Raw genomic sequence first — 13,746 nt, 5'->3', positions numbered from 1 at the left:
GTCACCGGACCTGAACCCAATCGAGATGGTTTGGGGTGAGCTGGACCGAAGAGTGAAGGCAAAAGGGCCAACAAGTGCTAAGCATCTCTGGGAACTCCTTCAAGACTGTTGGAAGACCATTTCAGGGGACTACCTCTTGAAGCTCATCAAGAGAATGCCAAGAGTGTGCAAAGCAGTAATCAAAGCAAAAGGTGCTACTTTGAAGAACCTAGAATATGACATATTTTCAGTTGTTTCACACTTGTTTGTTATGTATATAAGTCCACATGTGTTAATTCATAGTTTTGATGCCTTCATAGTCATGAAAATAAAGAAAACTCTTTGAATGAGAAGGTGTGTCCAAACTTTTGGTCTGTACTGTATGTCAGTGTCACTCTGACATGACTTTTTCTGTCAATATGTTTAAGAGATTAGAGAGGGGTACGTGGGAGAGAAAAAGCAAAAGTTCTTTAAAATTTATGAAAACCGGGGTGGAGCTAGCGCCTGCAGCAGATGCCTGTGTGAGTGTCCAGCTCCGTGTGGGAAATCGCCCTACTAGCCTGCAATTTCAGCCTAGAGAAGTCATTATGGTGAAGATCAGGGGACCTAAGTCCAGTGAAGGACCCGACCAACAAAAGCCCTCGGTGAGCAAAGGGGAAATGGACAAATTTATTAAAAAGGCTGCCCCCGGCTATGTAGCGCGTGAGGGCAAGATGGCGCCGGTCTCCCCGCGCTCAAACAGCCGCACACAGAAAGAACAGCCCAAAGCCGCTCCAGAAGGAGATGAGGAGCCAAACACACTCCCGCTATCCAGGGCTTGCTTTAAAGATACCTTGATGTCCATCCCTTGAACCCATAAGCTCTGACCTGTCGGCCATCAAACAGGACATCAAACACATAGGGCGGAGGGTGGAGGCTCTAGAGCAGGCATCCTCAAACTGCAGCCCTCCAGCTGTTGCAAAACTACAACTCCCAGCATGCCCGAACAGCTTAAAGGTATCAGCAGGGCATTGTGGGAGTTGTAGTTTTACAACAGCTGGAGGGCCGCAGTTTGAGGATGCCTGCTCTAGGGGACTCTCAGTCTGCCATTCTGAAACACCAGCAAGCGGTCTCCCAGCATATTGGCACTATCCAAACAAATTTGAACTCCATTTACTGTGCACTGGAAGACCAGGAAAACCGCGGTAGATGCAATAATCTGCGCTTCCGCGGCATACCGGAATTGTTTGCTACGGGTGATATTCCCCATACAGTGACTCAAATTTGCCTATCCCTTTTAGGCCCTGATTCCGCCCATGATGTGATCTTAGAAAGGGCCCACAGGGCGCTGAGACCTAAACCGGCTACAAACGCCCCTCCAAGGGATATAGTATGCAAATTTCTTGCCTTCCCAGTAAAGGAAGCTATCCTTGCTAAAGCCCGCCAGACGGGAGAGATCACTTGGGACATATATACTGTCTCTATTTTTCAAGACCTAGCTCAGATCACTCTACAAAAAAGGAGAGCCCTGAAGCCCCTAACGGACTGGCTCAGCTCGCATGCCATCTTATACAGATGGACCTTCCCATTCGGCATATCTTTTTTCTACGAAGGTCGCTGTCTCCTCTTATGCGGACCTCAATCAAGTATATGATCACCTGAACATCAACCCGCTGAATATCCAGAAATGGGACATAATACAAGACCTCTCCTCTCTTCCGAGTCTACCTACAGCCGAACATTGGGAGAAGCAACACACTCCCAGATCCCTCAAGCAAAGGAGAGAAGTATCCCTCTCCACACCAAGACGTCTACCAATGGGAGATTGTGAAGTCCCGAGCTTTGTGTCTGATTCCTGTCTCTAGTCTACCTCTTCTCCATACCCACTTCCTTTCCCAGCTTTCTCCATCCTTTAAACTACTCTTTTTTTGTTACAATTCTGATCCTTCACTCAGCTGATCTTCTTCCTTTTTCCATACCTCCCAACCCGAATAATTGCTCCACTTGTATTATGCGTGACTACTAATATATATTAGGGTGATAACTCTTCTGATTACAATACCCCCTTGGATATTATCATATTATCCTTTGCTTCCGTGCATTTGTTAATGTTTTTATTGTTTTCATGGTTTTTCTTTATTACCTTGCCTGTTACTACTTTTAATTGGTGGGTCTGCATTACAGTATTCTGCTTAAACAAATCATCACAGAGATATTCATGGTGTCCCTACTGGTCTGAGGTGGTCCCGCTATGGTTGGTTCAGCTAGATCCGGATATCTTTAAACCTAAATGATGACTAATCTCAAGATTGCTTCATTTAACGTCAAAGGCTTTAACTCGCCTTCCAAAAGATGCCAAATTTTGTCTTTTATGAAGAAGAAACAGACCTCAGTTCTGTTTTTACAGGAAACACATTTTAAATTCAACAGATATCCGGATCTCTCTCGCTCCAGTTTCCCAGTGTGGTTCCACTGCGGGTCAAACTCATCTGCATGCAGAGGGATCAGCTTTTGATTTAGTAGTAATATACCTTTCCAATACTGTTCCCACCAACAGGACGCTAAAGGCAGATACCTACTACTTAAGGGCACTATTGGTAACTGTATGTACACCTTTATAAATGTATACGCCCGAAACGTCGACCAGGCGGCCTGGTTCAAAAATCTTATCCCTATTATCACCCCCTTTCAGGAAGGCAACGTGGTTCTAGGCGGTTACCTCAACGTCACTCTGGACCCGTTTTTAGATTCATCCACCAGCAAATCTGCATTGTCTAAACGCGCACTCCGAACAATTAGCAATTCATTAGCTGATTTACACCTGGTCAACGTTTGGAGATTGCAATACCCTTCTGTAAGGGATTATATTTTTTACTCGAATGTACATGGTTCATATCAGAAACTTGATTATTTATTAGTTTCTAAAGAACATATTCAATCTTGTCTTAACCCTTGTATTGATTCAATTCACCTCTCCGACCATGCCCCTATATTTATTTCCATCCCCCCCCCACATGCCACTCCCAGGGCATTTAGGTGGAGACTTAATGAGCAGCTCCTCTCTAACCCAAACCATGTTTCCAAACAAAAAAATGTCCTGGAAGACTTTTTCACTTTGAACGCCCTTCCAGAAACCTCTCCCCACACTCTGTGGGATACCCATAAAGCCTATATGCGAGGGCAACTTATTAGCTTAGGTTCCCATGTTAAAAAGTTAAGAATGGCCCAAATTGATAATCTTCTCTTGAATATTAAAAAACTGGAGACTCAACATAAACAAACTCTCTCTGACCCACAACTTGCTGATCTCACCAGACTCTGATCCGAACTAAAAAAAATTATTAAACACTGCCTCAGCTAAACACTTTCTCAACTCCCAATTCAAATTTTTCACCCACGGCGATAAGGCATCAAGATTCATGATAAACAGGATAAAACAAAGACGATCCCATAACCATACATGTAAACTCCACACCAAAAATGGGGGAACTCTTATCAAAACCAAGGATATAGCCTCTCAATTCCGAGACTTCTACCACGCTCTATACAACATTCCTAAGCTACCCCTCCAGCTGAGGCTCCTTCCGATCCCGAAGCAATTCAGAGGTTTGTTCAGTCCCTATCCCTCCCAGACTTAAATCAATCTCAAAAGATTTCCTTAGAATCCCCTTTTACGACCAAAGAATTGAAAGACGCTATAAAACAACTCCCAAGAAATAAAGCTCCCGGGCCAGATGGTCTCTCAGCCATATATTATTGCATCTTTAGTGACTCCCTCGCTCCTCACTTACTTTTACTTTTTAACCAGTCTCTTAAAGGAATACCCTTAACCCCAGATATGACCAGAGCACATATAACAATTATACCCAAAACTGATAAAGATCCTGCTTATTGTGAAAATTATCACCCTATATCCTTACTGAACCTGGACCTAAAACTTCTGGCTAAAATACTTGCTAACCGCCTATCCCCGCTACTACCCTCCTTAATCCACAAAGACCAAACAGGTTTTGTCTCCGGCAGGGAGGGTAAAGATAACTCAACGATGATCCTGAACGCTATCTTTTATGCTAAAAGGAAACCCTGCCCATTAGTCCTTGTCAGCACCGACGCCGAAAAAGCATTTGATAGAGTCAATTGGGACTTTATGCTCCTTGCCCTAATGAAATTTGGGCTCCCCGACCCCTTCATACAGGCGGTCTTCTCAATGTACCTCAATGCCTCGGCGTCGGTGCTGATAAATAACACCTTCTCTCCTCCTTTCCCCATTAAGAACGGAACCCGCCAAGGTTGCCCGTTATCCCCTCTGGTCTTTGTTCTGGTCATGGAACCCCTGCTTCAATCCTTACGCCAAGACTCCCTGATCAAAGGCATCAAGCTAGGCGGCCAGGAACATAAAGCTGCTGCCTTCGCAGACGACTTATTACTCTTAACCACCAACCCCTCCATTTCTCTACCCCGTATCTATGATCAATTAGAAAGGTTTAGCCCTCTGTCTAACTTTAAAATTAATATGAAGAAATCCCATGTCCTAGATATAGGTTTAAACCCTCGCACCAAATCTAAACTTGCTTCTCGCTCACCTTTCAAATGGGATTCACCTACCTTAACTTACCTAGGAGTCAAAATTGGTTCCGATCTCTCCAACCTATTCAATCTTAACTATGTCCCTCTCCTACAATCCATGCAATCTTAAATTAATAACCTATATTTCCCAATGCTGTCATGGTTTGGCCGAAAAAACATATTTACTTCCCTTCCTGCCAAGACTAAATTATCTGCAACAGGTCCTACCTCTTCCTATCCCCAACACTTACTTCGAATCCCTTAATAGAGATATTCGTAAATTCATTTGGAACAAGAAAAAAGCTCGCATTAGCCTTCATATCCTGCAGAGACCTAAATCTTCAGGTGGCATCAATCTTCCCGACCCTGCAGCATATAATATGGCCAGCTTACTATCTAGAACCATAGACTGGTTTAGAGAAACTTCATTTAAATCCTGGGTGGGAATGGAATCTTCGTTCTTCCTATCATCATTTAGAGTTCTTCTAATACGCCCCAAAAACTCCCACCCGAAACTTATTCATCATAATCTGAATATTAGGGCCACATTGAAAGCTTGGGATAAATTTCAAAAATCGGCTTTAGCTGTCCCCTTACCCTCTCCCCTTATCCAGGTGAGGGATCTTTTGAATCTAGCCCCGATAGAACTAATATAAAGCCTCCCTCCCTCAATCAGATATTCTACACTTACAGTGATTTCCCTATTTGGAGACGATGGCAAACTGGTTGATAGAACTACCATTCAGAGTCTTTTCCCCATGGTCACTCCCTCCATATTCTTTATATCCTTCCTCCACTCCTTTATCTCCAAACATATACAATACAATGACCTGCTTAGGCCCCTGACATGGTTTGAAAGCTTGATCTGTGCAAACCCCCCCCCCCCCCCCCCCCCTGGAAACTCATCTCCCTTATGTACAGGAGACATACCTCCCCTGTCTCTATGCCTAAACCGTCCTTCATTGGTTCTTGGGAGAAGGACCTGGGCACACCATTTACCATAGAAGAACAACAACGCCTCTTTATTGAACCACATTCTTCCTCCAGATGCGTCAGGATCCAGGAAAACGGATACAAATTTCTTACCAGATGGTATAAAACTCCAGATGTAACTTGCCGTTTCTCCTCTTCGGGTTCAGACACATGCTGGAGGTGTGGGTCCGAAAGGGGGACATTTTATCATGTCTGGTGGTCATGTCCATCAATTTTATCATGGTGGTCTGAAATATTCAAGCAATGCAATTTAATTTGCAAAACTCAAATTTCCCCCTCTCCCAAACTAGCTCTCCTTGGACTCTATTCTCCCATGTTTAGCTCCTTACCCCTTAAACCCCGGCATTGGTTGTCCCCTGACCTTCCCCCGCTCGATCACTGGTTTAACAAGATTGATTCCATCTACAGGTTAGAAGAACTGTCCGCTTGGGAGAACCACTCTCATAGAAACTTCTGCGCTCTTTGGAAACTATAGATGGACTTCAGGAAATATTCTCTGTGATTCTAACCCTTTATTGAGATATAATCCATTCGATGCAGACTGCGTCTTCGATTCAATGTGCAGACTCCCGCCTGTTCGTATTATTGTTACTTGTAATAATATCATCTAATGTAAGGTGATGCTGTATGACACAAACTTGTGTCCATCACCATTTGCCTGTATCTCTGCTCCTTGGTTAAAACAAAATAAAAATATATATAAAAAAAAAAAAATAATGAAAACCAATAACTTGTTTTCCTAGAAGTAAGGGCTCATTCATAATTTTGAGGAACCTGGTCCCTCAAAAAAAGATAGAGCATGTCCTATTTTTGTCTGCAGTTGCAAAACACGGCACCCTTACTCGTAGGAGACTAGAGGGTGCTATTTGCCAATTTTCAGGGTAATTGGAGCCACTTTGGTTTGGGCTGAATCGATTCAGGTCTGAACTGAACATTTGTAAAAATTCGGTGAATAAGAACTGAACCAATCTCAACAGGTCCACTCATCTCTTCTATATATGTCAGTGTCAGTCTGACATTATTTACTATTGCTGTCATTGCATTAAAAGGCTTAAAATGGGAAGGGGAGAGAAAGTACAAAAATTTGAAAAAAATGAGAAAAAGACAAGAGAGAAAAAATAAATTAATCCTAGAAAACCTGAGTGTTATGTACCAATTTTCAGGACAATTGAAGTACTTTTGGACACAAATTAATTTGTTTTCACAATTTTGACGAATCAGGCATAAAACTAATTTCAAGAAATTCACTCATCTCTACTCTGCTGTTACTCTCATGTTATATTGGACTGATGACTGATGTTGCTGCATCATAAATTTTACCATAATTTCCAGGCAGATTTATTTTCACACAGAGACTTATCATACGGTAAGGGGAATTTAGAAATCAGTTTTGCTTGAGTCTTCAATATTGTAATTTGTATAGACATTGTCAACTATTGCACATTGTTTGATAAATTTTGCAAATCTTTAAATCTATCTAATTAATCTATCTAATTATCTAATTAAATCTTTAAGTATACTGTAGCTAGAGATGTTACTCTTGTTTTTATGCTTCTTCCTACTGCACTTTGACAGGCAGTGTAAACATGATTTCGTCTGACCCTGACCTCTCCTAAAGTCTCAAGCGGTGCCATGCCCTTCAGTATCTGGCACAGATGGAGTACAGGAAAGAGGCAACAGTAGTGTGCATTCTGCGTAACAGAATGGCGAGCCCCTAATAGAACTTGTCCGTAATGCAGACAATAATAGGACCTGCTCTATTTTTTTGCAGAAACAGCCATGCAGAGATACGGACACGGAATGCACATAGTCCTTTTCGCTTTTTATTTTTATTTTACAGCCTCATTGAAGTGAATGGTTCTGTATAAGGGCCACAAAAAAATGATTCCGCATACGAGACACAGAAAAAAAAAAATTGTGTGCATGAGCCCTAAGGAAAATGCCCCCATTGCTCATAGAGGCTCATTTGCATACATTAATGCATCATTTTTCTCAGCAATGCGGCCCATATGAACATGGGACCAACACAGATGCCTTCAGCTGCCAAGCAAAAAGGCAACAGGTCAGCCAGTTTCATAGCTACAAAAACAGATGCCCTTTAATGGAAATGTGAAAGAAGCCTTAGCTGAACTGTTTGATGATAAGGCAATTAATTACCTGTAGATTTCTTCCTCAGTTTGTTGGGTATTGTGAATGAATAATTATATAACACTTTCAACATACAATGGTGCTTGAAAGTTTGTGAACTTTAAGAATTATATTATATTTCTGCATACATTTGAGCCAAAACTGTATATATTCGATCAATTTAACTGAATCAGAGTATGAGTAAATTTTCTCAATGTTTTTTTTTCTGCCCAGAAAATTGCCATACTGGGCTTTATAATTCCCCCAACAATTCACCTATAATAATCAGATATACAAGAACCACATACTGTATTTACACATTACTAATGACAGTAGCTTAGTTTGCACTGTTATGTCCATTATCTCATATTTTTCTTCTGAGAATCACTCTACATTTTCCTTGCTCCATAGAACCTATACACAATTTCCCATGTCTTCAAGGTCATCAGATGATGTCACAGTGATATACACTAGGCTTCTAGTTTGTTTTGATTTATATGGTACATTAAATTGTGCCTCCTTGAAATACACTTTTCTTATTATAATGATGAGTAGCAGTCACATGCTAATTTAACTTCCCAATGAAAATTGCAATGCCAAAAACAGAACAGCATGTACATTTTTCAAAACAATGGCAATTTAGCTTAAATTACAATTATTTCCTGCAATGTAAACAGCCCCAAAATCTACTTCTCCACTTACTATTTATAATCTGCCCTTTTTGTCAAGTTTCAGATGTTGAAAAGGGCATCATTACCAGGATTAACTAAGCCTGAAAATGATAGTATTGGACAATAATTGATCATTAGATTTTCTCTGGTTGCCGTAGCAACTCATCTGCAGCCAGAGTGCGACTCTATTGCTTTAGACAAGAGAAGTCAATAGGATGTAAAGCATACAATATGTGAAAGCAAAGTAGAAATATTCACAAACCTGTACTAGATTGAACAATTCCAGACGCCACCGTTTGACCTAGCAGATCATATTGATTTAACCTGGAGCCATCTTCAGCAACTACAACAGACTGTGATGGCTCTCGTGTCCAGGAGTATACAACTTCAGCTCTTGTATAAGCGTCTGTATTAAAAAGACATAAAAAAAAATAATATGAAGTCAGTTGAAGAAATGTCTTTCTAATAGTTTGCCTAATTAGTGATTTTTATACTGTAGATGCAGATTCAGACTAATGCAAATATCAGCGGCAAAAACTTTGCCCAGTTGGCCAAAGAAAGAAACCTCAGCATAGCTTTTATTTTTCAGAAAAGTTTGAGAAAGGTGGAATTTTTATTTTATTTTGTTTTTTAAGTGAAATCCCCCATTAGAAACTCTCCTTTATCAATTTAACAGAACTCCCAGTCTATGCAGATTACAATATTTTTTCTATATATCTGGTTCATGTACAAGCACAAGACCCAACTAAGTGCTCTTTCACACGGGCGAGAATTCCGTGTGAGGTGAACGCATTGCACCCACACTGAATCCGGACCAATTAACTTCAATGGGGCTGTGTACATGAGCTGTGATTTTCACGCATCACTTGTGCGTTGCGTGAAAATCGCAGCAAGCTCTATATTGTACGTTTTTCACGCAACGCAGGTCCCATAGAAGTGAATGGGGCTGAGTGAAAATTGCACCACATCCGCACTTGCTTGCTAGGAGACGATTGGGATGGGGACCTGATCTTTATTATTTTCCCTTATAACATGGTTATAAGGGAAAATAATAGCATTCTTAATACAGAATGCTTAGTAAAATGTCCATTGAGGGGTTAAAAATAATAAACAAATTTAACTCACCTCATCCACTTGATCGCGTAGCAGATCTCCTCTTCTTTCTACTTTCTTCAGGACCTGGCTAAAGGACCTTTGATGATGTCACTGCGCTCATCACATGGTCCATCACCAGGTCCATTAGCCAGGTCCTGAAGAAAGTAGAAAGATGAGGATATCTGCTAAGTGATCAAGTGGATGGGGAGAGAAAAATGTGAGTATTATTTTTAACCCCTCAATGGACATTTTACTAAGCATTCTGTATTAAGAATGATATTATTTTCCCTTATAACCATGTTATAAGGGAAAATAATAAAATCTACACAACACCGATCCCAAACCCGAACTTCTGTGAAGAAGTTCGGGTACCAAACATGCCGATTTTTCATCACACGCGTGCAAAGTACATTAGGCTATTTTCACACTTGCGTTCGGGGTTCCGCTTGTGAGTTCCGTTTGAAGGCTCTCACAAGCGGCCCCGAACGGATCCGTAGAGCCCCAATGCATTCTCTGAGTGGATGCGGATCCGCTCAGAATGCATCAGTATGGCACCGGTTTGCCTCCGTTCCGCTCAGCAGGCGGACACCCAAACGCAGCTTCAGCGTTCGGGTGTCCGCCTGGCCATGCGGAGCCAAACGGATCCGTCCTGACTTACAATGCAAGTCAATGGGGACGGATCTGTTTGACCTTGACACAATATGGTGCAATTGCAAACGGATCCGTCCCCTATTGACTTTCAATGTAAAGTCAGGAGTTACAATTTTATATATTTATCTATCCTTATCTATATATTTGTCTATCCAAACCAAAAAAAGTATTTTATTTTATAACCATGCATTCATATTCTTCAACGGGCATTCCTCCACAAATGTAGAAGACAATCCGATTTTTTAAATCTTAAAGATTATAGTGAAAACATTTTTGCTGTATGACAATCAAGCAGTGAAGAATCAAGAATTCTCATCAATTAGTAGAAGAAAGAAGGTGACATATTTGCACATGCAATAAGGTGTAGACAGATTTGAATGGAAGTTTCAGACATTATTTTGACAGGCAAATATGAAGGGTTTACGAAATCATACAAGGATGTCCTCTACTATGGCGATGACCTTCAAATGTATGAAATAAAACAAGTCTTCTGTAAGTCAATTGCTTGGAACAGCAAGAACAATTCCACTATGGCTGCAGAGTTTCAGGTAATAATAATGTCTACTTGTACTAAAGCTTTGTATACTATCATGGGGTTACTGTGAAGACATAAAGGCCATGCCCCAGCTATATGTGTTGCACACAATATTTTCCAGCAAGGACATACAGTGGATATAAAAAGTCTTCACACCCCTGTTAAAATGTCAGGTTTCTGTGCTGTAAAAAATGAGACAAAGATAAATCATTTCAGAACTTTTTCCACCTTTAATGTGACCTATAAACTATACAACTCAATTGAAAAACAAACTGAAATCTTTTAGGTAGAGGGAAGAAAAAATATACAAATAAAATAATATGGTTGCATAAATGTGCAGACCCTTAAACTAATACTTTGTTGAAGCAGCTTTTGATTTATTACAGCACTCAGTCTTTTTGGGTATGAGTCTACCAGCATGGCACTTCTCCCTGTCCCTGAGCTTGGCAGACGCTCCCTCACTCAGCAGAGCTGGATAATACAGAGTTGGAGCAGCGCAGACCAGGGAAGGGAGATCTGCCATCTGCTCAGTGTATAAATGAAAGCAACATGTGGTAAGAGGACCCCTTTGTGCTGCAGGAGATTAACCCTTTAGGGGGAGGGCTCTGGTTACTGACACTTTTGGGGGGCTATTGTTACTGGCTAGTGAGGGCAGGCGGGATTAGCCTCAGGGTGAGGGCAGTGGCGGCCATCTTAACTGAATAGTGAAATTGCAGTTTTATGCAGACTGGTTGCTAAGGGCTGAATCTTATTAAATATGGGGTAAGTCAGTCTAATAGTAACTGATTCTGGAATATCATGTTATTAGTAACTACATATATGAAAATTGAAATTAGGGTCTAAATGTGACAGTTATCCTTTAAGGGGGTGTCATGCTGTGGAGATCACTGTTACGGGAGCGTGGTACTGTGAATGTTACTGTTAATGGGGTGGGAAATTGTGAAGATCACAGTTAAAAAGGGAAGGGTGCTGTGGAGGTCACTGTTAAGGGGGCGGGGTGCTGTGGAGGTCACTGTGAAGGGGGCGGGGTGCTGTGGAGGTCACTGTTAAGGGGAGGTAACTGTTAAAGGAATGGGGTGCTGTGGATGATGTCACTATTTAGAGGGGTGTGGAGCTGTGGAGTTAACTATTAAAGAGGTGGGGTGGAGTGTACTGTTAAGGAGGGTGGGTCACTGTCAAGATTATAGTTAAAGGGGTGGGGCGCTGTAGAGGTTACTGTTATGGGGGACAGTAAATAAATTCAACAATTTGTAACTGTCGCGGTAGATAGGGCTACTAGCAATTTCCCTGTAAAAAACAAGGGCATTAATTGACCTCCTGGGCACCCTTGTAACAAATCAAATAAACACACAAACAGAACAAGACTTCATACTCAGGCAGCGCCGGATACTTAAAAAAAAATAAAAAATTCTTTATATTTATATAAAAATGTATATTTTCTACCCTATTTACTTAGAACCTTCTCCCTCATATGGATGATATTCTGATTTCTCAAACCTAAGTGTATGATTCATTAGTCTTATTTATTACTACAGGTGGGAGGTCAGTTAATCACCTAGACAAGGCAGACTTTCAAGCAAAAAATTATGATCCATCTACTTCCTAATTTTCTCTGAGCAACCCACAATGCTGTCATACGAGCCTCAAAATTTCATTTATTATTTCCTTGTAATTATAGCCAGTGGATATGATATTTAAACATGTCCTAGGGACTCAATCGAACTAATTATAAAAGTCTATAATAAATTGGATTCTATAGAACTGTGTGACTTTTATGTTAATACACACAACCCATGGACAAGTGTAGTGATGTTTCTGAAAACAACAAATGATTCTTTTTTAAAACTCAACAGTTCCTTCTGGGTTGCTGATGTATATAGTCATGATTTGACACAAATGTAGGAACAAATTATAAAACAGGAAGAAAACCAGAAAAAAAACCAGGAAAAAAATATTATTTGCATAAAATGAAAAAAAAAAAAAAAACATTGAGCATTTACTGTAATCCTCAAATTCTTTCACTTAAAAAAAAAAAAAATCATATTATTGTAGTACTTTTTGGAATACTCACAGCTTCCAAATTTCAATGGGCAGGCATGAGCATCCATTGGGAAATCCTCTAAATGCATAGGACATTCAGCTCGCACAGTCAACCTTTAAAAAGAAAAACATAATATCTCTCTTGAAGTATTTTTATTCATATGCATTTCTGCTGAACTATGCCAGAATCTCTATATTTATTTTGTAATAAAAATACAATAAATATAAGTTTTAACAAAAGAACACAATTATTTAACAGTATAAGGGCTTGTTCACATCACCATTATGTATTCCATTATGGCTTTCCGTTATAACATGGTTATAACGGAAAATAACAGAATCCATAAGACAGAAATCAAAACGGAAACCTTTGGAGGCATTCCATTTTGATCCGTCATAATAGAAGTATATGGGCAAGCATAAGGATCCGTCTGGTTTGCTTTATGCTGGACGGAAAACAAAGGTCTGTCGACAGAACTTGTTATAACGGAAAACCATAAAGGAATACATAATGTTGATGTGAACAAGCCCTAACACTGTGCCACCTAAGAGATATGTTATACAAATATAATTATGTAATGCATACCTTAAAATGAGTAGTAAAATGAAATGTCAACTGAATTGACACATTTTCAAAAGTCAGAAACATTGACATAAAGTACATTCCACCAGAAAGACACACATGAGGATTAATCAAGACTGGTGCAAAGGAAAACTGTCTTTGTTGCTCATAGCAATGTCATGTAAGGGTAGGGAAAAGTGCAGTCCTGTGCTCCACCCACACCACTGTCCCTACCTACTTTCATGATCTGTCCTAAGTGACCGCCCACAACTGGATGACAGTCCTTTCCTAACCTAGTGCAGGGGCCTAAACCAAAATGGTAAAAAAAAAAGAAAGCAAGATAGAAAGAGGTGAAACCCAGGTCGGTGCCAGAGTAGCAAACACACAAATAGCTAGTGATGCTTATTAAATCAATCACAGGCACCTGTGGTCAGTAGCTGCCTGTTTAAAAAAGCCAGGAAGCATGTGACATTGGCACAGAGCCTGATTGGTCTATTAGCATCCTGGCCTTCTGATAGGTCGAGTAGCCTCACTGCCAGTGGGGCTTG

General features: G+C 40.5%; 1 protein-coding gene across 1 annotated transcript in view; it reads right to left on the bottom strand.

The window, feature by feature from the left end:
• The window catches only part of GABRA1 (gamma-aminobutyric acid type A receptor subunit alpha1), a 190,157-nt gene that overhangs the window by 122,459 nt on the left and 53,952 nt on the right, over positions 1-13,746 (bottom strand). The window contains exons 5-6 of the mRNA XM_040404912.1: positions 12,668-12,750; positions 8,578-8,721 (exon numbers count right to left, since the gene is read on the bottom strand). Of these exons, the coding sequence (XP_040260846.1) occupies positions 8,578-8,721; positions 12,668-12,750 (227 nt within the window). The remainder of the gene's footprint in view (positions 1-8,577; positions 8,722-12,667; positions 12,751-13,746) is intronic.

Source organism: Bufo bufo, chromosome 1 (genome assembly GCF_905171765.1).
Source record: "Bufo bufo chromosome 1, aBufBuf1.1, whole genome shotgun sequence".
In the NCBI taxonomy this organism is placed as follows: Eukaryota; Metazoa; Chordata; class Amphibia; order Anura; family Bufonidae; genus Bufo; species Bufo bufo.
The sequence above is the reverse complement of the archived record's forward strand: the minus strand, read 5'-3'. Positions and strand labels throughout refer to the sequence as shown.